Genomic DNA, 25167 nt, shown 5'->3' with positions numbered 1-25167 from the left:
CTACCACAGCTGCAACTACTACAACAGCTGTAACATTTCTGCATATTCAAACACCTATATTAGACACTTTTCTGAAAGTAAGAGTTATTCTTTATTATTTTTAAACTCAGGCAATATTAACATTGACATGGTACAACTACACAGAATCACAGGAACATTTTGGTTGGAAAACACCACTAAAATCATCAAATCCAAACAAAAATTTAACACTGCCAAGTCCACCACTAAATGCTAACTTAGCCTGTGACTTTCACTCAAATGACTATACAGTCACCCATAAAAGATAAAGAAGGTGACAAACACTCCATGGAGTCACTGATACAACAGTAAAGGCTTTTATGGAAAACCTGTAAGTCAAACTCGTTCCTCTATAGAGCTGTTTTAATGCCCCTGTAGATAAAAATCTAACCAAAAGTTGCTTATTGCAAGAGTAGGACTCCCAAGTTTATCTCTTGAGAAGGGAATGAGAACAAGTGATAGTGGTAAAACATTAAGATTTTTTTTCCCTGGATACTTCAATCACTTTTTTAAAAGAATGACATGTAAATGGAAAGCATTAAGTGACCTTTGTTGGCAAACACTGTCATCACCTTTCCTGTGCGTTAGTAAAAGAACAGCCTTGGAAAACAGAGAAAGGTGCGAAGAAAAGAACAAAGCAAAAATGTTAAAGACAATGTGCTGCATTTTTCCTACTTCTAAGTAAGGAGGAAAATTTCAACACAACAGAAAATCACCAACACTTTTGATTTGTAATGGTACTGGCATTGCAGTGATTCAACTTACATGTGACTATTCATGTGTACAATAAAAATGACTGAAGGCATATTTAACATTTTTGAACATACAGTCTACAGCCAATATTCTGCAACTGTATTTAGATTAGTAGGGTGGGAGATGATTATTGGAAGGATAGACACCAAATTATCAGTTCAACTTGTGAAGATGCAAAGGAAAAGCAACCTGTTCATAAAACCATGAGGCCAACAGCATCTTTTCACCTTTTATTTCCCCTCTTCCTGATAACACAGGTTGGATTTGGGTTGTTCTCTGAATTAAAGCTACTCTCAATGGCTATTTTAACAAGCACAAGCATTACAACACCACGTGGTCAGTTTACTCATTACTTGAGTTGGGCTAGGTGAATAAATACTAGGACTACAATCAATAAGAGGTGTGACTGGATGTTAAAAAGTAAATTAAATGGAAGGATTATGCCTATGACAAGCACCACATGAAGAGCCTCTGAAGATATGTACACCCACAGTCTGTGACAGACCAGGTCAACTGTTAGTATGCACCAATTTCACCACGAAGATGGTACTGTTGCTAAACATGCCACAGGTTTTCTGTTAAGCTACAAAACCCTAAGAAAAGAAATCTAAAAGAAACTATGCCAGTAGAGTTGTAGGAAGGCTGTGACTTGTTTACGTATTTCCCAGTGGAAATTTTAAAAAACCCAAAACCAAAAAACAACACCCCCCCCAAACCAAAACAAAAACCCCCAAACAAACAAAAGACTGAACAAAAAACCCCACCACCTACACACCTGTGCCTTCAGATGTAAACAGCTCCCCAAGTCCTGTCCTGATTTAAGAAACAACTGCACTAATCTAGGGTAGAATGAAGGCTGAAATAAGGACATAGAGAGCCATACAGAAGGTCAGAGAGACAATACAAACTGACCTGCAAACAAAAAGATGCAGAGGAGAAAGGTAACAATGATTAATGAACACAGCTACTAAAGCCAACATGAAGAAACAAAGAATAAGTTCAAAACCATGCTTATCCCCTCACCCTTTTCAAGACGCCTTACTGAAATGAACACATAAACTTATTTTGTCAAGAAAAGTGAAAAAGCTGAAGCTAGAAGACAAGGATAAGGGAAAAGATAAGACCAAAATATCAAAAAGCCTTGCAAATGAAAAATATTAAAAACACACTTTACAATTTTTTTTTATCATTTGCCAAAATACTTCATGGGGCTCTCCTGTACGTAAGGAAAAAACAATTGATTTTCTGTTTTTGTATGAATAAATGAAATAGGAAGAGAATATAAATGAAGTATCTGCACTTTACCGTAACTGCTTTAAATATAGTAATAATTAGATTTTGTGTTTTAATAAAGTTAGCAGAGTAAACATCTATCTTGACTACAAACAGAAGTTCTTCTTCCTCTTAACCACTTATGGACAGCACCTTAGCTCTGAGGAAACATAGGAACAGACTAAGTGCATTTAAGCCTACATTCGCAGGAAGGAAAGAAAATTTTGAGAGAACTTGTTGGTAACACAAAAGCACCTGTTACTCAGGAAGGTCACCTACCAGTGTAAGGACAAAGGCCAGAGAACCCTACAACTAGTCTAAACTTTCCACTTTTTACATATGATAAAATCAGGAAGATAACTTGCCACCAGCACAGCTCATTTCATCATCTCCTTCCAAATCTGGACCACCCTTACTCTGCATCACACAAACTCTCAAAGTAACTCTCCAAACAGGAATTTTTTTCATCTACAAACCACAATCTGTCACAGCTACAGTTAACTCTCAATTTTACCACAGGCTGAAAAAGGCTTGCCATAACTGTCTTCCCTGGCATGAGGATACTGACATTCATTTGTCAGGGGATGCAATTAATAGCCTCAGCAGCACTTCAGGTTCTGAATTAACAGAACATAAGTATGAGCAAAACCATCCTTTAAAGTAATGGGACAGGTCTAAAGGAGAACTTTAAGTTGACTCATGTCCTGACCATCACTAGACAGTTCTCTTAATCAATCCTTCCACACATACTCAGGTCTGTGGAAGCCCCAGGTCAGATAAGGCCTCCCAGGAGCTGGCACTTTTTAAGAGCCTGCATTTTATTTCTTCCAAGCTGGTCAGGTTGTTGTCAACCCTGGATTCTTTCAGTTTATATATTAGGGACTTTATTCCTCTTAGACAGATTATCTCCTCAGATATTTAAGGATTTGTATCTGTTTTCTATTACAAAGTGTCTATGTAACTTCAGAGTAAATGTCTTAAAAGCAGCAAATCCATACTCTGCAGAAATTACCAGAAATATGTCTCTGTGAAATACAGAAAGGCTCGCATGCAGGTAAGCTAACAAACACTTAAAAAATACGTCTAATTCAGCTATACATTTACCAAGATGATTCTGTTTCCCTTTTCTAATGCCTACCTATGAAATTATTTTAGCATGCCTTTCCGATATCAGAGATGCCCTCATCCTAAGCTGTTTATCTTTACATCCTCAGAGACAACTTCAAACTGAGAAGGAAAGAACAGACCTTCAAAAACAGGGAATATGTTGGAAAGGCTAAATTAAAGCTTAGTTGGAATCTGTATTTAAGTATCTGTCTAGGTGAATACCAAAACAAACCTATTTACCTTTCAGATATTTTCATAAGAGCTCTTTTCTTATTCTATCTAATTACAAAATATGTATGTTTAAGGAGTGACTTTTCTCCCCCGTGGCTCTGCAGTGAAGTCATTATGCTCACATTGTGACTTAGTAATCCTTCTCCTTGGAAAAGATCACTATAATAACAATTATATGATTACACTTGAGGGTCAAAGAGACTGATTTTTGAGAGGCAATGCTATTCTCCATGGGAACTGATGGATTTTAGACGGATAAAGGCCTCCACAATCAAAATATCTCTGCTCTAATTAAGGGAGCAACATATCTTGCTTTTTACACTTCCAAATGCAGACCATGACCAACGTATATGATGAAACTAACTTCTTCTCTAGATTGTTTATTACACTTCTTACACACGGCCTCTGGAGGCTATTCAGCTACTCTTTCAGAAAAGCTGCCACTATCAGGTCCACTTTATCAAGATTTGCACAGAAATGAGAAACTACAGCAGTCATTGCATTTTTTACCTTATATTAAGTTTTGCAAAGTTATTTACTGTGTTTCCTGTCATGGTGGTTTATCCTTGTCACCAGTAAGAGATGAAATTAGCTCAGTTGGTTAGAACATGGTGCTGATAACACTCAAGGTTGTGGGTCTGATCCCCGTATGGGCCATTCACTTAAAAGAGTTGGATTTGGTGATCCCTGCGTGTCCCTTCCAACTCAGAGTATTCTCTGAAATCTGTGAATTTTCAAGGATCTTTTGACAGTAGTTTCCTTTCTTGAAAGTATCAATACCTCGAAGAGTGTTTGTATGAAAAGTTTCTCCATACAAAAAAGAGGAAAAAAAAGGGGTCCTCAACAAAAGCAATCCTGGGAATGCAATTTTAAGCTGAAAGCCATTTCACATGAAATAGGTAGTATGACTTTACGAGTGGAAATTCTGGAATACAGCTTCTATATAAAGCAGCAAGCTTATCCATGGCCTCCTCCATGGCTGCTAAAGGGAACAGTTACCACAAAGCCAATACTGGTAGATACAATGTGGATTTTTATCACCTTCCTTCACTGCTTTGTTTCTGCCTTCCAAAGCACTTTTCTTTTTACTACAAAACAGGATGGCATAGAAACTGACTTAAAATTTACACCTATAACAATAATCTGGAGGCCATTCCTTCACAAATCCCTTACGATTCAACACATCTCCAGTAATAAAGAACACAGAGGATTAGTGGAAACTGGTTGATTTTCTGTACAAAAGTAATCTTTAAAAAAAAGACAAACCAACAAAAACATTTACCCAAATTAGAAACACCCACTTTCAGATGTACCTCTTTTATTATTATCCAATTATTTAGCTACAATAATTTCACATTATCTTTTTATGGAAGGATTTGTGTTCACTCAGCCACAGGCCAATACCTTTCCCCAATAAGCCTTCTAAAGCCAGCTGTACTGCACGGTTTCAAACAGACTAAATTTAGCCAGTTCTGTTCATCAGAGGAATGCTGTGTGTCAGCTACATCAAAGCCCAAGGGCAGCCTGATAAACACTGAATACAGGTCACGTAGCTCTGTAGCTAACAAACTCTAAGAGAGCTTGTACTCGGGGGCATTCAAAGCAGTTTTGTCATCAACAATCTAGTATCCCTTGAGCCCCCATGTCGTTTCAGTTGCCAGGCAACGCTGGTGTTAATGTCTTAGAGGAGAAAAACTTACCAGGCATCTGGCCGTTCATCTGGTTCTGCATGTGTGGTGCAGGAGGGCCCCCACCTACCATACCATCTGAAGACATGTTGTGCGAGCGCGGAGGTGGGGGAGGGCCGCTCTGACTCATCCCTCCCGGACCCATAGGCATATTCTGTGTGGGTGGCTGAAAGGAGACAGTTTAGTCAAACACGAGAAGCAGTTAGTCTGACAAATATATTATATGTACATATGGTACAGCAGTTGCCTATATTGTTCAGCGGGGTATGAAAGAAAGCACTGAAATGCATTTCTTGCTCTTTCTGATACATTTTAACTCCTCCCAACATTACTTTTGGCAAAACATTTAACATTTCAGTCAATTTTACCTGAAGTATTGCATGCAGACAACACCACAGCACCTTTGAGCACCGTTTTAAAATAAAAAAACACAAATCAATGCCTCGTTAAAAAATTACATCTGGACAGTTCAAGACTGCTGGAGTCACTCCCTGCACAAACACACAATACCTTTCCTTCAACAGAGAAATAAGTCTTCACTGTAATTCTCTCACATCAACAATTTGTTGCTGCTAACAGACCTTACACAGGGACAAAACAGGTACAACATGAGATGAAAGCCTCTGAATGCTCATAGACTAGCAAAAAATTTGCACCTGGGTGTGGTAAAACACTAGCGATCTCTTCCCCATTCTCCCCCGAAGCGCTGAAGGCCTAGTTCATAATTCCGTGCCAAACACCCCCTACAGACTGGAAGCACATTAGTGCTGGCCTCCAAAGGTCCAGAGACAGCTGCCTAGAAAGGATGTTTTTGGCAAATTTCCTAATGAAATTGTGAGGAAAATAACTGAATAACCTTGAGAGTTCAAAGAGGGAGAGCAAGAAAAACAATAAATACAAGGGGGAATTTACTGGTAGGTTTTATTCACGGCAATGTAAGGAGACGCAGAAACTGCTAGTAGCCAGCTTCATTTTCCTACTAAAAACACCTGCGAGACTCTACAATCCTCCTCACATACCTTAGCCAAACACTTTCAGGGGAATAAAAGTCATCTCTGTGAGAGTGAACACCTGGCTCTCTGGCTCTTGAGGATTCTCTCTACAGGCCATAACTATCCACGAAAAACCCTTTCCATGACACAACCACACGTCCATTTTTCAATGTTTCTCTTCTTTGGAAAGAACCAAGCGTGTGAACCCTAAGTTCCTGTCTAGCCCAGTGCCCTCTTATGCCTACACCTGCTCATCAGGAGGTTCATAAAGACAAAAAACAATACAGTGGTAAAAAGGCTTTCCCAATGAGTGTGAGGCAAGACTCCTTCTTAGCCTTGGAGACAGTAACATTAGGGTTACACAGACACACACATATTTGCTTGCCAAGGGAGGGGAGTGAACAATACTGATTTATTGTCTCAATGTTTCTTCACATGCTTTAAGTGAGTATCATTTTCCCTGCAATACTTTTAAGAATTCCTCAAGAACATAGGAAAAGCTTTTTCTCAAAAGAAAGAAGGAAGGAGATAAAGAAAAATGCAAGCAAGTGGGCAAATTCTCTTACTAAATTCCTTTCATTCATCCACAGTGAAGAGAATGACATTTTATAAGCAAGTTCCTTCCTCATCCTATAGCAGAAGTGGCAAAAGGTAGAGAAAGTAAGAGTGAAAGGCAGCTCTACTCTCCGAACTGCTTCATTTGGTTGTTCTTCCTCCACTAGTGAGCAACTAAAGCAAGGTTGCTTCACCTCACTTAAATCTTCCTTCCCTTCAATTTCAAAACTCACTATCATCCTACTTTTGCATGTAACAGAAACTATCTAAAACTGATATACAGAGAAACAAACAAAAAAAGAAAACAGACTATTTTTAATTTTTATTTAGAAATTATGTTTAGGAATACCAGTAAAATCTTGATACCTCCACATCAGCAGCCAGAGCTCAGAGACTAACAGCAGTCCCATGTCAGCAAACTGAGAGCAAAGTCAGAAACCAAGCAAGCTGAAATGTTTTCAGAATGAAAATTAACTTCTTAGATTCCAAGCATAAAACATTAGCAAATCCAATGTTCATACAACACAATAATAAAAAATACTATAAAGTACTAAAAATGATTAGACCCTACCTAGGTTTTAGCTATCCTGCAGGTGATAATGCATAAACACAGGCATGCCCTTATGCATGGAAAGAGGGAAGAAAAAAAGCTTCAAAGGTTATCTGAGAAAAACTACATTCCAACTCTAACATTTAAGTCTGGAAGTTTTCAAAGCTACTCTCCTTTAAGACAAACACTGTAGTTATCAAAAAAACAGCATAAGAATGCAAACATGCAAGGACAGGGGAAAAAAGTATTAAGAACTTTAAAAATCCCATTAGATACAAAAACCTGCAAGAGACTTCACAAACCACAGGGAATTAAGAGAACTGAGGGAGTAATTAAAAACACTCAAAAAGGTACAACCAGAAAATAACTCAGCAAAAGGAGCTCCTGGATATCGAAGCAGCCCAAAGACCTGTGTGAACTCACTTCAGATTCTTGAAAATAATAATAATAATGGCCAGTCTTCGCGAGCGAAGATCCAGGGAAGGTCTTTACACCTTCCAGCCTGCGCATTGGATTTTTTAGGTGAGACACAGTGTGCGCGGAACTGAGCCCGCCCTTTAATCCTAAGGTTCATCTGCCGGGGCCAAGCGAGCTTGGACGGTGGCAGTGAGGTCCTTAGGACGTAGGTGAGTTGCCTTTAAGGGAAATAAAGCAAAAAAAAGGACCAAACTGCTAAAAAAATCCAATCTTCCATTACAATAAACTACCCTATAAGATGACTAGAAGGTAGACAAACACTGCACCTCTATTTATAAAAAAGTAGTGGGACCAATTCTAGGAATTATGTGCTCCCTGGGCTACAAATAACATTATGAAAATAATTAAGAGTATCATAAAGTGCCAAGGGTAAAAATAAAGATGACTTAGTAAAGTATCAATAAAGTCAAATCTTTCTAATCTATTAGAATTTTTTAAAAATATAAATATAAATTAAACCACCTAGATGCATATTTAACAAAATCTTCTTAATACAAGTTTTTGGACAAAGCCTTTTGGAGAAATATGTTGCTCAGGAGTACATACTTGCAGTGCTCAAAAACTGCCCACAGAAGTTGAAAGAATAAAGGAACATATAGAGGTCTCCTGAAAATATTTCTTAGTAAATGTCAACATCTGAAGATACTGCACCATTACTGAACAGAAGGTGTCAAGTAAAATTCAACAGGGATAAATATATGGCAAATACACTGAACTGTGAGCCATTCTTTCTTCAGAAAGAGGAAACTCCTATTGCCATTAACCCAGAGAAAAAATAAATGACCACAACCGAGACAGTTTGGTGGGGGAAAAAAAAATTTTAAAAAGCCTCCAAAAAAACCCAAAGAGAAAACTCCAAAACCCATAAAAACTATTCATAATACTCATGGTCACTTTCTGATTATCGTCAGTACTTGATATATCAAACGTGACGTACAATATGAAAGAAAAAAAGGCCAAGGTATTTGTGATCGTGATACACGTTCAATTTGCGGAAAGCAATCACCAAAAGGTACTGTAAAAACAGAAGGATTCTAAAGACAGGTAATAGTGATTAAAAATTTTGAATGTTATCACCTGAAACTAGTCAAAAAGGATGGGGTTTTTTTTTAAATATAAAAAGGAATTTAAGTAAGAGGATATGACAGAAATATAACAATGTATGATACATATAAAAAGTAGATCCTTCAATTTATGGTTTAACAACAAAAAAAACCTCAGGAGAAGAGTCAGTAAACGGAGGAATAACATTAAATATACAAGGCACCACATAAATTATATAAACCTGAGGAATTAATCAGCACAAGACACCAGAATAAAGTTTAAATAAGGTTCAGAGATAATTAAACATACATATATGCAATAGAAACAGTTATACAGAATATTACAGAGGATATTTTAAAAGTGTATTACAAGCTTTCATGTCAGATCATAAACCAATCACTACCTGATAGTAATTAAAATGAAATGTCTCCTGCAGATATAATTATTCCCCAGTGAAAATCCTCCAGAGTATTTTTCTACTGGACGCAGACAGAAGAAAACAAGAAAAAAATTGTTTTAAAATGGCAACTTCCCTATTTCTATTGGAGTTGATCCAGGCTTTTCCAGGTGATAAAATTCTTTAAAATCAGACTTAATTAAAATACCCCACAACAATAATTAAGCAAAGACCCCAACCGCATAGCCTGGGTTATTTAACTTTTTTTGCTCTTTACAGAAGGAAATGGACTATTCCCAGTAACATGCACTACACATGGTGAAGATCCTTTTAAAATACAAAAGGATCACACAGCACTCCAAAGAAACAACCCACCCATTGTGAAAGGAAAGCTACTCAACATGAACCCTACCCATTAAGTCTAGTTAGGAAGGGTGAAATGGAATACAAACGTAATAAAGTTAACAGAACCAAAGGAAAGGCTACTTCCCTCCTGCTGGATGCATGACAAAAAGGAATGAAAATTAAAATCGCTGACGATTTTATTCCAATTATGAAGCGGAAAATGTTAAATATTTTCCTATCGGTAAAAAGTAAATTAAAGAATTAGAAGATGTTAGACATAGCTTCACTTGCTGAACACTAATTTTTGGCTCATTTCCCCAAACACACAGATTACATTCATAGCTGCTATGAGCATTTAAAATTTATCAGAGCATGAAAAACAATAATTATAAGCTATTTAGTCCAATCCTGCAAATCAGAACTGGAAAAAGACTGAAACTGACCCAACAGCTGCAACCAAAAAAAAGAGACAAGAAAAACAAGAGAAAAGAAAAAATAGACAAGATTTTAACAGACAACTTTCAGCAAACAAAATCATACTAAATCCAAAAGTTATTTGAAAGCATGCACTTAAAACAACAGCCACACTGCATTTTTTTAGAGTTTTTTTCTTTTAAATAATAAATTAGATCAAATGAAAGACAGTTACAATAAAATCTGCCACGGTGGAATTGTACACCTGGAATTTTCAAGGATTTGTTTATGGAACTTCTACTGCTATAGAAACTGAGGTGGAATACTAACTCAGTCATCAATAAAATGTAAAAAACCAAGAACCACTGTTACGCACATTAAAACGCAATATAGCCAATCAATACAACTAGCAATAGATATTTAAACTACGCTATCAAAAATACAATTTTCATGAAATCCTCTCCGAATAACACTTAAAAGCTACATGGAATACAAACATAAAAGCTTTCTAATCTTTCCAAGAGAAGCCTTAAAAAAAGAGGACTTAATCAATCATTTTTGTCTTCAATTCTCAAACACCATTTTCTGCAAAGTAAAATGCAGAGCACCTCCCAGGGGTACTCTGCCCTGCGCGTATCACACTGCTAATATAACAGGACCTGTCCTGGTCTCAGAGAGCAGTTCTCTGTTGATAGGTGGTGATGGCACCTGCAGAGTATACTTACTGAGGTGTCAGACTGCAAAGTAAGACCATAAAGGAATACATTTTTGAGAACTGAAAGAGTAGGAATTTATTTAATTGGGTTATGACTCTTCTTCTACAACTTACAGGGTATTCTAGAACTAAACGTCTTAAAAGAAAAAAATAAAGAACATGTATCAATTCTCAGCAAGTGTAATATTTAGGGATAGAAAGGATTTCTACAGGAAAAGCATTAACAAACATATCTAAACAGTAAAGTTAAATACAAATGTAGTTTGCACTCTCACTGTTGGAGCACAAGGTGTGACACTAGCAGTATGGAAATCTAAATGACATCCAGTTTATACATCTTGATTTACACATCCGTATCTTAAAAAATCAGAGACATTCTGACTTTAGATTTGAACAAAATTTTAAAATAGTGCATAATGTAAAACTTAAACACTCTGTTTGAAGAGGAAATTGGAATTTTTAATTGCTTCAAATTGCATATATCACTCTGTAAAAATATTTCACCATACCAATACTCTTAAACAACATTTTAACAAACAGAAAATTTAACTCTAAAATATCTGATGACCTCATTGCAATAGTTATTCTGATAATTTAAAAATAATCACAAAAAATTTGTAACTCTTGATATAACTAGAAATTACTTAAATCAGAAATTAAACAATCCAGTATGAATTCAGAAAGGTTTATTATAAGTGACTATGAATGAATTAATTGTGGATATTAGCTTGGGGCACACTGAGTTTTTAAAACTAGAGAACTTCAGAGGTGTTCTATAATTCCCCAATAATGTGCAGTTCATATCTGCCCCCAAAAGCAGGAGCTTTGTGTTCCACAGCCTCTTGCCTCTTTCGCTTTTAAGATGGATTATTACCTGGTCTAATATTTACAGGTTTTGTAAACCTAAGAGAAAAAAATCCACCTCTCTGCTAGCTGAAAGGTCCTACATAAACTCAATTAAAGCAGAAAGAATCGCGGAAAGAATCCTGCAGAAGCCTTAAAGCATGGCACTGGGGAAACAGCAAAACCACAGAGGCTGGAGGACTCAGCACCTGGGTACCAGGCTGCCTGGTACAGCTCCCAGCAAACTGCCTACGGTTCAAACTGGTATTCACTGTGCACATACTGTACCACAGAGAGGTAAATCACATCTTCAAGTATGAAAGAACTACACTTCAGAGTATGCTCCTATGTCAAACTGCTAGCTATTTTTACTGATTTTGAAATGAGCCACAGAAGTTTGGAGGCAACAGAAGTAGTTTTTTTGTGTACAGTGCACTAGCTCCCCGTGTGGACACACCTCATTAGCAATACATGCAAAGCAGCTTAGAGAACTTAAACAACCCTCTGATTTAAAGTGGTAGCTAGTGGTCTCTGAATTCACCTAACATACCAACAACTTAAATTCCCATATTCTGATTTCATTTATTTCTTTTTTAAGTGGAGTTGAAGAAGCTCCTTCCAGCAGCTCTCAATTTCCAATATCCACTCAGTTGTGCCAACCCAGCCACTTACACAGTCCTGAAGTTAGTCTGAAGTAATCCAGAATGAAAATATTGCCCTTTACACCTAATTAATTTTGACTGCAGATTTTTCATCATACAACAACTTTAAAACATCACACAGCAGAACTGCAGCTGATGAGAGCACAGCTCTGGTGATACCAGCATAACCATTGCCATCAAAATGAAATCTTGGTAAACAGCCACCAACCTTCTTTCCAACATTTAAAAGCCTCTCTGGACCAAAACAAACAACCTGGAAAAGGAATTTTTGTTATGAGACTATGGAATATGTGGATCAACTGAGGATCCACAACCTGGTAATTCTTTTCAAAACACAACACACACAATTCTCTTTTGCTAAAACAGGATGACATTACTAGCCCCAAAAGATTTATATCGACACAAGGACTATTATTCTTAGAGATTCAACAAAAAAAAACTAGGGAAGAAACAGCCTACAAAACTTAAATCATAGTAAATTTGGTTGTTTTGCTTTTAAGTCTTCTCAAAAACTTGCACTACTGACAATTCTACAGGATTTCCTTCCCATTAGTAGGTTTTCAGTTTGATGGTATAAGCAATGGATGTGTTTCATTTCACGCTCTACCCAAAATAAACAAAAATCTGTGTCCCTATTTATAAAACTAGTTCTCTTTTGGTTAATATCTTATAACCACATCTTTACATACAATGAACATGCAGACAAAGTGTGTGTCCACTGAGAGGTCAGAAGTCAAATAGCATGCAAAGCGTCAAAGAAAGCAAATGGATAGAGCTAACCACACACCGGCCTTAAAGCAAAGACAATTAAGTGATACAGACACACTGGACCTCTCTGCAAGCACTGAAACTGCTAGATCATAATGCATTGCTTTTATAACTGGTTACTACAGTCATACCTAAGACCTAGGCTATGGACAGCAACAAGAAATTAAAGCTCATCTCTAACAGACCTGGAATACTGTACAACTTCAAGAAAAGTCTTATTTACCATTTTGTTCAAGTGTTGAGTCTCTGAGATCACTAACACGGTGGTAATGTTGACTTCTTAAGAGTATTGTAGTAATACAACATGAATCTCCATGCCCCACATTTCCCACTCATTGTTGACAAAGCCTTAACTAACTGGGAGCTGGAGACTATTTCCAGAAGATGCTTACCCCATGTGCTTCTTGCTCACAAAACAAAGGACATCTTTTTTGTTATGCAAAACCAACATTGCAAATAAAAATGTAAGAGCTTGAAGAGTTGGAGGAAGGAATAATTTAAGAAATTAAGTTTTTCACAGAGGATGCAAGCACAAATAAATTAGTTTTTATCAATTATGGATTTGCACTGGCTTGAGGTTCTAATAACAGGACAGGAGTGTGAAGCTTAATTTTTTTTACCCATCAAATCATAGTGGCTCTACTTGTCCCTTGTTTGAAGAGCACCAGGAAAACTCCTTGGACTGTAGTCACATGATATGGTAGGTATGATCACTACATCTTTCCTCCCTTTCCCAAGAAAACTATTACCTAATATATTTCCTTTTAAAAAGTCTTGAGAAATTATTATGATTTTTTAAAAATTATTTAACAAACATTTAATCAGAGCAACTATTTTTCAAAATCCAAGCTCCAGTTCTGACTAATAGCTCCCTTGCCTCTTGACAGGAAACATTTGACCTTCCTTTTGCTCTGTTCTCTATTAAGTCAGTTTACAAATACTTGATCTTGAATTGGGCATGGACTTGTGTTCTAAAAGGCCAGTGTAGAGTTATGCACCATACTGCTCTGTGTATCTGCTTTAAAATTAATTTAATCAATACACTAGCATTAAATACACACTGAATTAATCCAGAGGTTTAAAGATTGATGCCAGCTATGATGAACAAGAAAGCACACACCACAAACTTACTTTTTGCTATACTACCTATCCTGGTTTCCCACGGGATAGAGTTGATTTTCTTCCTAATAGCTGGAAGGGCTAACAGCTAAGGGCTGTGTTTTGGATTCAGTAGGAGAATAACCTTGATAATACACTAATGTTTTAGTTGTTGCTAAGCAGCGCTTACTCTTAAGTCAAGGACTTTTCAGTTTCCCATGCCCTGTCAGGGAGCAGGTGTGCAAGAAGCCAGGAGGGAGCACAGCCAGGACAGCAGACTCGAACTGGCAAAAGGGATTTTCCAAACCACAGAACATAATACTCAGTCTCGGCACTGGTCTTAGCAAAAGCTATCTCAGTTTAATTACAGTTACATCACTCTGTGGTGATGAGTGACAGGACCCAAGCAAATGGCCTAAAGTTGTGTCGGGGCAATTTAGGTTGGATATTAGAAAAAGCTTCTTCACTCAGAGGGTGGTTGGGCACTGGACCAGGCTCCCCCGGCAAGTGGTCACAGCACCAAGCCTGACAGAGTTCACAAGGTGTTTGGATGATTACTCTCAGGCACATGGTGTGACTCTTGGGGTGGTCCTGTGTAAGGGCTAAGGGTTGGACTTGACAATCCTTGTGGATCCCTTCCAACTCAGCATACTCTGTAATAACTATTATAGTATTTTATTTAAATTATTAAACTGTTCTTATCTCAACCCATAGGTTTTAGCTTTTCTTCTGATTCTCCTGCCCATCCCAGTATGAGGAGAGGGAAGGTGTGTGGGGTGAGGGAGGTACGTAGTTGCCAGCTGGGGTTAAACCATAACATTACCACAGATATCAGACTTTCTCAGGCACTTAGTACGTAACTGAACAAGAATCTCATAAATTTACGATTCCTCTCATCATCAGTAACAAGTATTTTATTTCAGAATTTTATTTTAAGCTATTAAAACTGATCCATGTTTTTATTTTCTGGATCCCATCTTGCTTTTTTCAAGAAAAACAGTATCAAGATAATTCAATTAACATATATTTTAGACAACTTTTATGTTCAGATAAAGGCTACCAAAAAAGCACAGTGCACTGTTCAGTTCCTAAGACTCCAATTTTTTTCTAGAAACATCATAGGTTTATTAAAACTATAGATTAAACACTAACCATTTGAAAAATAAAGTGTGTTTAAGATCATATGAGACTTTCCACTGTTTGAGTGAAACCATGCTTACGTCAAAAATTCCTATTTAGCCTGCAGAACTCCACAACTTAGGAAAAAAAGAGACAATTGCCACCCACATACAAAATAAATTAAAGAAGTCTTCCAATAAGTTGAAGGCAAGTTTTCATCAAGTGCTAGTAATTATGTTTACTGGTTCTATCTCTTGCAGCAGTTGTTTTGGAAATAAACAGCATTTCAGTGCCTGTTGATGTTGGGTGTTTATAAAAAGCAATTACCATTTTATATAGAAGTATTTTGTAACTAAAGTGGCAAAGACTCCACTCTAATCTGTGTGACAAGTTCGGAAACAGCACACAATAAGGGATATCACAAGTCCTACAAAAAGGTTTAGTTTTGAAATAAATATCTCAAGCAAGAAAAAAAATCACTTTATTAGTTTATTAATAATCTTTCCAGCATTGTGAAATTTAGAAAAACAATTTAATGTGATGTCCAGATTTTTCTACAGCTTGGACACAACAAGTTTTCTTGGAACCTTTAGCTTGCTACTGGAAGAAACTGGCACTTTCAACATAAAAGAAAACTGGTATTTACGCAAGTGAGTAATAATCATTTATTTTCAGCACCTTCTTGAAATACACATTGAAAACTCATGGTCTGCATTCTGACAGAAGGCAAGATGTATTATGAAAGAAAAACACTGGGGAAAAAATTTCTGTGTTTAAAAAAATCCCCAAATAATGAAACCAAATCAAATAATCAAAAAATCCAATCAAATGGTTCCTGCAGACCTCAATATCTACCCATTATAAAATGGAAAGTTCCCCTTTACATACCAAATAAATTGATGATCATGAGTTGTTTCCTTATAAATATTTGGTAAAATTAAGACATAAGGGAGAGAAAACGTCCAAGTACAAAAGCTGAAGTTTTTTTATTCAATAGTTTGCAACTCCTTTTTAAGGCCACTAAAACACTGTCAAAAACAAAACCAAACAAAAAATAAAACAGAGGATAAGATGCCTGTTCTGCAGTTGGAGATTTCATGTGTTTAGGAACACAAGCACACAATACTTCACTACCACTTTAATTGCACCTTTGCTCTCTACAGTTCAAGGACACCAATACCTTGTTATAGCCTCCCTCAAAAGCAGCACTAATGAAATATCACAAGACTTCAACAGCGTTGTGTTCCTCACCTTACAAGCCCCTTTTTGGTAAGCTGGCTCATCTGATAAGGTGGTGGTAAAGAGACTTCTAACTGCTATCCAAGAAAGAAACACCTGCCACACCTCTAAGAGAGGTAAAACATAAAGTTGTATCAACTTCACAGGTGGACTTAGTCAGTGCTCTTATCCAGATGGGAAGACATTCCAAAACAGCCCTCCCCTTAATAATGCCGCTGTTCACACAGCTGAGGAACGACTGGCTGACTCCAGAATAACCTCACACTCTTTTTGTCTTTTAATGTGAAAGAAGGTCTCTAAACCCAAAAGTCATCATTTAATACTCTAGCATGCATACGAAGACAACAGGAGCTTTGTTATGACACTGGAGTTTCACAGTTTTTCTAGTTCCCTTCACCCAGACCCTGCAGTGCTTCCTTCACCTGCCTCACGTTTCCCTCACTTCCAGGTCCCCTTTACAGAAACATTTCTCTGCACAACACTGCTGGCTCACTGCACTCCTTGTTCTCTAGAAGCAACACCAGAGTTTCAGAAAGGATGCCAGATTTCATTAGAACACTGCATTCTGAAGGGCAAGGACAGAGACACAGTAGCTGACCATGAACATTTTCCCAACAATTTTCCCAGCAATGCTTTATGTATTAAGTCTAAGGAATATTGTCAGAGAATACAATGAAGTTATTATCAGGTGAGAATAATTTTAGCTTGTATTAAAAACTTCACTGAACCTGGTCATGCATCCTTTTTCTTCAATGTGAATGCTATCTTAACAGCAGTATTCTCTTTTCAACCTCTCTTTACTACACAACTATTACTTTCTACAAAATACTTTGAGTTGAGAAATTTCTTGAGAATTTATTTAGCTGATTAAAACAGCAACAAGATAAAATTTAAACAAAAAAAGAAAATACAGTTTACTAGGAGAACAATCTTCCGGAGATGAATAGATGAGATAGAACCCACCTTCAGAAGCTATCCAGACTCAAGCCCTCCTAAGTTATGTGGAAAGTTACTGCATTAGAAGTATGATAATTGACGTATTTAGTATCAAAAATAGTAGATGTCTACACACAGAGTATCTTTCTCCATATTTAACTGCTGCTACCCACAACCCTTGAATGTAGTAAACTGCCCAACAGCTGATAGAGAACTTTAAAGACGACTTGAGCCTCATCAGCTCTTAAATGGAAAACCAATAGAGGACAAGAGTCTGAAGTAGTTTATCCTGCATTGCAGAAAGCAGTAGCTGACATATTCCCAAATTCTTCTAACTAAAATTTACTGGGAAGACAAAGAATTTAAAGAATATTCTTCTATAAATCCCAACAAAAGTAATCTTATCTGATGATGCTACCACATTTCAGGGATATCTTTTACTTGGTAGGTCAGTGTCTACGTTTAGGTAACACCCAAGATCAAAATTTCATTTTGTATTTTAGTTTGTAAGAAAAACAAAGAAGTTCCTTTTTTTATTCTCCTCCTCAGCTGTCCAAAGGGGACTCCCTCTCCCTCCACCAAACACTATGCTGTTCTTCTCTGTAGTGTAGAATATTCCTTCCATTCAAAATCAGAAATGCACTTCAGTCTAGATCTGCAAAAACCTTTCCCAGCCCTATCTTCATTTTCTTTTAAGAAGAGAATGTCATCACATTCAACTTCAACAGCAGGGTTGTTCGCCAGGGACTAGGATAAGGTCAAATTCATTTCCAGCTGTCATCAGAACCAGGATATGAATTAAGCCTCAAAAAAACATATTAGTTGAGGAACACACACAGCCCTCTTAAAGGTTTCTCTCCCTCCCCCTCAGCTACAAGCATGGATTTATAAAAAGAGAAGCCTCTACAGGCACAACAGGTTGGACATAATGAAGCACTGTTTCTATAGTCCTCTAGGTACCAACTTGAAAGGATGCTTTGCTAGTAGCAATGATTGGAGAACACTTCTCCAGAGACCAAAGAAAAAGTAATTCAATTTCAGTTGGTGAAAACCAGTATCTAGGAATGACTGTTTTACAGACATTCTTTTTAGCTTCATATTACAGAAATGAATCAAGACTATATTAATTCAAGAAAAGTCTTATTACCAAAAAACAAAGAACTTCCTTGTGTTACTCACAATGAACTCCCCAAGCTTTCCGATTAACACAGAAAGCAAACAGATAGAAAGCTATTTTAATGTTTGCCGTTTCTTTCCTTACTGCTCCATAAACAATGGAACATGGGAAAAATTTCAAGGATCTTATAAAATACAGAGTTCAGGAATACAGACACAGAAAATTTAGATTAAAAAGATAGCAAGTAATATCCAAAAAATGTAAAGCAATGCAGTGTCTCAAGTTAAGCCTGCGAGCCCTTATTTTTTTCATGTTATCGTTACCCACCCTAAAAAGGGTTGTTTTCCAAAACAGGAGAGAGGCAAAGAATTTGAGACTTGACTACAGTATACAAAAGCAGACAAAAATTTAACCAGCATTATTCCACTGAGGCAAGAGCATGGATGATATTCCAGTGAAAAATAAAAATAAATTATAAAAAAACCACCATCCCTACCCATCACTACAGCAGTGTACTGCTGTAGTTGTTGACTAAGTGCCATACCACTACAGTTCTCAGCTGAGGGTGGGGGGAAAAAAAAAATCTATCCATGAGGGAGGCCAGATAATCTGTGCACTGCACATATGATCCACAATAAACAGTCTCCAGTTAAACAAGTCAGGTTTCAAGCAAGACCTAAGCACCAAGATTACTCCAAATACAGCATGAAGACACACTGCATCATGTGTTCACTATACAGTAAATCAGAGGTGAAGTGTTTGGTCATTACCTCAAACACCTGTTTGGTTGTTTTGTTTTGTTTTTTTTCCTCCAGGAATCCAAATGAAATCTATTCCCTACTTTTACACTATTTTGTACTTACTGCTGGTAGAAGAGACTGCATGTTCTGGTTGGAGTCAGCTATAGTGGCTAGGTAAACCAAGTTTGTATGCAGCATCTGCTGGTATCTATCAAAATAAACAAAGCAAAACAGATCTTAATTCACACATACAGTAACATCAGCATTTACTTTACACATGTCAAAAAAGCTACCTGTGTAAATCAAGATTCAAGAGACTTACAAGAGCACCGTTATTAGGAATCTTAAGCTTTTTCCCCTCACACTTACCTACTGTCCAATCTTTCCCAACGTCTCCCCCAAATGTGCCTGTATATTCTCTACTTCTGGCTTGCTGTGTAAAAATCTAAAGCTGGGTGACACTGTTCTCACCTATTTCACTTCCTGCCCTAAACTAAATTACCAGAAGACACAGGGCTCTTTCTTGTGTTTGTGCCTCTTAGGTGTACTTTTCATCACAAACACTAGAGAAAGAGAGCTATTATGTCCCAATATACAAGATATGTAGATTTATGTGAATCGTGACCAAGACCAGTGCACACAATTCATCAGGACCCTAAGCTTTGGAAGTTTGCTATGGAATGATTTTCCTGCAACAGAACCACAGTCCTGCGTCTCAACATCTAGTCCAGTCACAAAAATAACATTGAAAGCAGGAACAGAGACACAAGCACATAACTACAGGCTTGCAAACAGCTTAATACACTAACTGTGTTAGAACAAAAGTATTCCCTTAAACTCAAAAATACCTATTAGTTATGATCTCCCTCCTATTCCCAGACTACTGGGTTCTCTTGGCAAAGGACTTGAGCTATACTGCGCTGCTCTGTCTGTCCCATGACTTCATACTTGATTACATGGGTGTCATGATCATCTCGTGCCAGAAAAGAGTAATGAGAATATAACATTCCTTAACAATTCACTCCTTCTACAGTTCTCACTAGACAGCAAGTCCACGAGGGATATTTTGGCAAGCCAAACATTTACGACAAACCTATTTGTTCTTGGGCAAGTGAAAAGCAGGCAGTTTTCAAACATGCCATCATGAAGAAGAAAGGTCCATTTTCCTATATGATTTTGAAATGTTTGAAAAGAAAGCCACCTCTTTCCCAAAGTGTTATTATGATACAGAGGGGAAAGGTCTTTGTTATACAGTCCCAATTTTTATGAGCGTTGTCATCATGACACCAACTTGCAATAGGCAAGTTGTAACATTTCAGTGACAGAAGTGATATCCATACAGCAAATAAAAAACCCCACATAAATTTTATCTGTAGCACAACTTATCTGTTCTTCAGAGCACAGTTCTCCTACAAGGTGAGCTAAACAAATCTATAACGGTGATCTAGATGAAAATTCACCCAGTCCACAGAAGGTATTGATTAAGGTCTTACTGAGAGCATTCAGAAGTCTTTCCTTTGTTCTGATAGTCCATTATACACTGAATAAGATGGTTATTTTCATCCAACATCTGAAACAATAAAGAAGAAGTTTGGAGTAAGTTTCACGTTCTTTGCGGAAAGACACTGAAAATAAGTTTTGAGTCTTGCTCCTCTTCTGTTTTTAAAAACAACAACAAAAAAAGTAGTAATCCAGAAAGTTCTACTTCACCAGTTATTTATAGAACACTCTTTTGCTCCCATTTTTCCCCTCTGATTAGTATTAATGGTTTCATAGCACTACCATAGCTACATTTGTGAAGCATCCTGTTCAAATACTTGCCTGTTCTGCATCAAGTTCTCAGAAATTTTAGAAGTTTTCTGCATTCCTTCATTTGATTGCTAACAAGAAACTTGCTTAGAAGTTTACATCCCAAGTTTCTCTTCTCCTTCGAAAGCCCACAACTATTTATAAATTTGGTAACAAAAGGCATTGAAATTGTTATTGATGAGAAGTGAGCTGACCAGTCAGATTTGTTTCAAGGAAATGTGCTGGAAAGCTAGGCCACATTTACATGAAGAATCTCTAACCAAACTGCATTTTATAGATATTTGGTTTAATGGTGTTGTGGTTGAAGAATGGTATTCCCCAATTTAGTGTTCCCACTGAACCACTCCAATCCACACGCCTCTTGCTCACTTCCCCCCCTCAACCCCTTTGGTGGCTGGAGAAGAGAACTGGAGGCACAACAGGTAAAGATCACACAAGAACAATTTACCGGAAACAGCAATGAAAGAAGAAAACAAACAGTAACAGCAACAACATTAATAACACAGTGTACAAGAGTGGTGAACAATTCATATGTGAGTGCTCAACACACAGGACTCCTGAAAATACCTGACCCCACCAGACTATTCATGGAAGGGACCCCTTCCCAGATCCCTGATGTAAGGTGGTACAGAATAGCCTCGGGGTCTCAGCCATGCCCCTCCTGGTTACTGCAAATATTAACCCTGTCCTGGCCAGAATCAGGACAAACAGCCACAATAGTTCTGTTATGCTTCAGAAGTGTCCACAAAAATGAACACATATGAATTAGTTTTCTGACCAAAAAAAAAAGTAGTTCTAAAAATCATGGGAAATTGCCAATCTCACAGTTTTCTACAGAAAGTTCACAAAGTCACATAAACGAGATAAAAACCCAGCCTGGTTTCCTAGAGCTGCAGATCCCCACACTCTTGTCTTTTTAACCCCCATCTCACACTCTGATCAGACAAGACTCAGCAGAACCACAGCTAATCTGATCTACAAGCCAAGTTACACAAGTCAACTGAACAAAACAGAAAATTTACTGCCAAATGGGAAATTTTGCACCAATTTATTCCCTTGCTTTCTTTTACTGGAAAGCTAGTTTAGACCCCTTTACCCAGCTGCTGAATTTCACAAAACTAATAGAATCTTAACCACCTCTAATACTCTCTCCTTCCAAACACGGTTGAAACTAGCCATGACTAGGTTCACGCTTTTACAAGGAAAGCACAACACCATTACATGATCTTCACTTCCTCAGGAATCCAACCTACAAAAATTCTACAGAGAGGAGAAAAAAAAAGAAAGAAGTAAGTATTGACTTTTCTTTTTCCCCCAAATAATCCACCTCTCCTATGAAAAGTGTATGGAGTCGGAAACCTTACCCAGTCCACTAAGGCCTTCTATCCATAAGAATGAGCCAGCCAGCCAAGGTTTCTTAAACACTAACCAGGAGTCCACCAGAACGGACTAGAATGAGCCTGGGATCAATTATTTTGCCTGAAGCTCCTGAAAACACAGTCATTAAGCACTAAACACAGACATGACTGCAGTATTTTCAGTTACTGTGTGAGCCTCAGAAACTAGGCAAAGCTGCCACTGCACTCCCCAAAGAGGATCACAAACCCACTGCTACACAGCCACATGACACACATACTAACTTCAACTTTTGTAATAAACACAGTGGCCACTTTCACCACAAAAAAAAAAAAAAAAAAAAAGGAAAAAGTAAATAATACCTTTGATATCAAAGTTTAATAGAGCACTTGCAAAGGAAGCCTTGAATCAAGGCTCTCAGAACGTCTTGCACAGGAGAGGCTTAGCAGACAGGCAGACCTTGAGACTGCCAGTCTGATGGTTGCGTCCTTCACTGCAGCCATGTAAGCTGGACCTCTTGGGGAAGAAAGGCTGGGAGGGGGGAAGGAATACCAGGGCCAAGAGGAAAGGGAACAAGGAGTATAACTGTATCCTAGATGGGGCTGCAGACAACTGTTTTATACAAGTCTAATTGAGCCTTTGCTGATAGAAAATTGAAACAGTTATAAACACCTACCATTAAAAGAGAATTTAGTTTCCAGGTGGATGAAGGTACCTCCAGGGCTTCTGACAGCTTATGTACATTACAAAGATTCTTCAGCTTTAACTACACTAGGATTTTGCCAGCACACCACCATCAAATTAGTGGTTTGACTACAGCACAAGAAAAACTTGTCTATGTTCTTTCTCTCTGTGCACCTCAGCGACCTGAAATCTCCACAGACTCCCTCCAAGCCACCCAGTGGGTATATATTTTTCATCCACAATTCTCAAGCACCGACTTCTCATGGAGAACTCCACTATAATTCTGGGGTCTTCTTTGAGGTCCATATCCCTGAAACACCTACTTTTTTGGCGCTCTAGTTCTTTATTAAATCAGAGATTAGCTGTATTTACCCAAAAGGCTCCTACTACACAAGGAGCTTGTAGCAATCTGAGATGTGTTTGATTCATGGCTATATACACCAACGACGGTGCGAGTCTTTAGCAAAGTTTTTAAATACCACCCACCTCCTAGTCAGCTTGAACATACTCCTTTATCTCTGCTGATAGAAAACATTGTGGGTTCTTACAAATCCTGTACGTGCTCTTCTCTGGGCGCTTTAACGAGTTAACTTGCTCCCTCCCACAGAAGCTTAAATGGAGTCGTCCGGAGCCGCTGTCATTGGCTCCGGCAGCGATGTTCTTCTTTAATCACACCTCAGGTTCAGGGGGAGGGAGCACTAACTTGGCCGGCCAAGTTTGGGAGCTGGAGCCGCCGCTTGCCCCGCAGAGCCCGAAGTCAGGCAAAGGGTCCGGAACAGCGCGGCTGCGGTCCCACCGTCAGGCCCCCCCTCGCCAGAAGGGGCTTACTCGACTCCTCCGCGTCCAGGCCGAGTTCTTTCGGGTTAATTCAGGCCCACGGGGTCGATCGGGGCAGCCGAGGAGGAGGAAGAAAGACGGGGTGGGGGACTCAGGGACATCGCCCGCCCCCGCCCGGCGCTTCCCCCGGCGCGGAGACCCCTCAACAAGTGCCCCGCTGGGCCCGACTCCCGGGCACAGCGAGCTCGGCCCGGTTCAGCCCCCTCCCTTCCCCCGCCGGGGCCTCGGCGCTCCGGGCGCCGCCGCCCCGTTCCCCGCGCGGCAGGAAGCGGCAGCTGCGGCCCCCGGGGCCGCCCGGGCCGGGCCGGGTCGGGCCGCCTCCCCTCGCCCTCCTCACCTTCTGGATGGCGGCCGGCGTGATCTCGCCCTTGCCCCGCTGCCTCGGGGCCGCGAACGCCACCGACATGTCTGGCGGGTGCCGGGAGGCTCCGCTCCCGCCCCCACTCCCGCCTGCCCGCGCGCGCGACCCGCGGATCCAGCGGCGCCGCCGATCCGGGAAGAACGCGGCGCGCGGGGGGGCGGGGGCGCGCGCGCCTGGCGGGACGGCCCAACCCCGTCCCGCCGGGGGAAGGCGTTAAGGAGGACCGGCGGCTCCTCCCCGCTTTTCCCGCCGGCGACGGGGAGCTCCGATGAGACTGCGGCCGCCCCGCACGGGCCCGGCCAAAACAACGGGACCAAGAGCCGGCGCTGCGCCGTTTCGAACGTGACCCCCCCACACCCCTTGTCACGCGCCCTCTTGTCTACCCCCTTTCCCTCGGCCGCGTTGGTACGATCCTGCCCGACGCGCCTGAGAGCCGGGCAGGCAGGGAAGTGGTACGGCTGGCGGCGGGGGGGGTGCGAGCGCCGTGGTGCGCACGTTGCAGGGGACGCGCTCGGGCTGTGCCGGGCGGCGCTCTCTCCTCCCCCCTCCGCCCAGCGCCGCCGTTGGTTGCACCCGGGCAGCCGGACAGGAGCGGGAGCGGGCGGAGCGCTCTGCACTCGGCTGGGTCGGCCCCTCCGTGACGGGACCGCCGGTCAGGAAGCGCCGGTGGAGCTGTTGCTGCCGCTGTGACACTCCCGCCATGTGCGGAGCGAGAGGATGGTGCCAAACTCTTTTCGTTGGGTGTGCCCAGCGACAGGATGGGGAGCAATGGCCCTAAAGTAAAACACGAGAAGTTCCATCTCAACACCAGGAGGAACTTCTTTACGTTGAGGGTGGCAGAGCACTGGAACAGGCTGCCCGGGGAGGTCATGGAGTCTCCCTCTCTGGAGACATTCCAAACGCACCTGGACGCGTTCCTGCGTCACCTGCTCTCGGTGACCCCGCCTTGGCAGGGGGTTGGACTGGATGATCTCCAGAGGTCCCTTCCAATCCCAACAGCTCTGTGATAAGTTGGCGGGAGCAGCTGCTCTGCGTCCCCG

At 39.8% G+C, this 25167-nt stretch overlaps 1 protein-coding gene across 3 annotated transcripts in view; it reads right to left on the bottom strand.

Annotated features, from left to right (window-relative positions):
* SS18 (SS18 subunit of BAF chromatin remodeling complex) overlaps window positions 1-24275 on the bottom strand; it is a 45349-nt gene extending 21074 nt beyond the window's left edge. Inside the window, exons 1-4 of one of the 3 annotated variants that reach the window (XM_050323617.1) lie at window positions 24104-24275; window positions 20574-20650; window positions 19204-19288; window positions 5082-5235 (exon numbers count right to left, since the gene is read on the bottom strand). In XM_050323617.1, coding sequence (XP_050179574.1) covers window positions 5082-5235; window positions 19204-19288; window positions 20574-20650; window positions 24104-24172 — 385 coding nt within the window. In that variant the 5' untranslated portion in view covers window positions 24173-24275. The remainder of the gene's footprint in view (window positions 1-5081; window positions 5236-19203; window positions 19289-20573; window positions 20651-24103) is intronic. The other 2 variants (XM_050323441.1, XM_050323526.1) reach the window with 2 other exon arrangements.
* Window positions 24276-25167: the final 892 nt, after the last annotated feature.

The sequence above is a fragment of the Myiozetetes cayanensis genome, unplaced genomic scaffold (assembly GCF_022539395.1).
Source record: "Myiozetetes cayanensis isolate MyiCay16 unplaced genomic scaffold, myiCay2020 scf1, whole genome shotgun sequence".
In the NCBI taxonomy this organism is placed as follows: domain Eukaryota; kingdom Metazoa; phylum Chordata; class Aves; order Passeriformes; family Tyrannidae; genus Myiozetetes; species Myiozetetes cayanensis.
The sequence above is the reverse complement of the archived record's forward strand: the minus strand, read 5'-3'. Positions and strand labels throughout refer to the sequence as shown.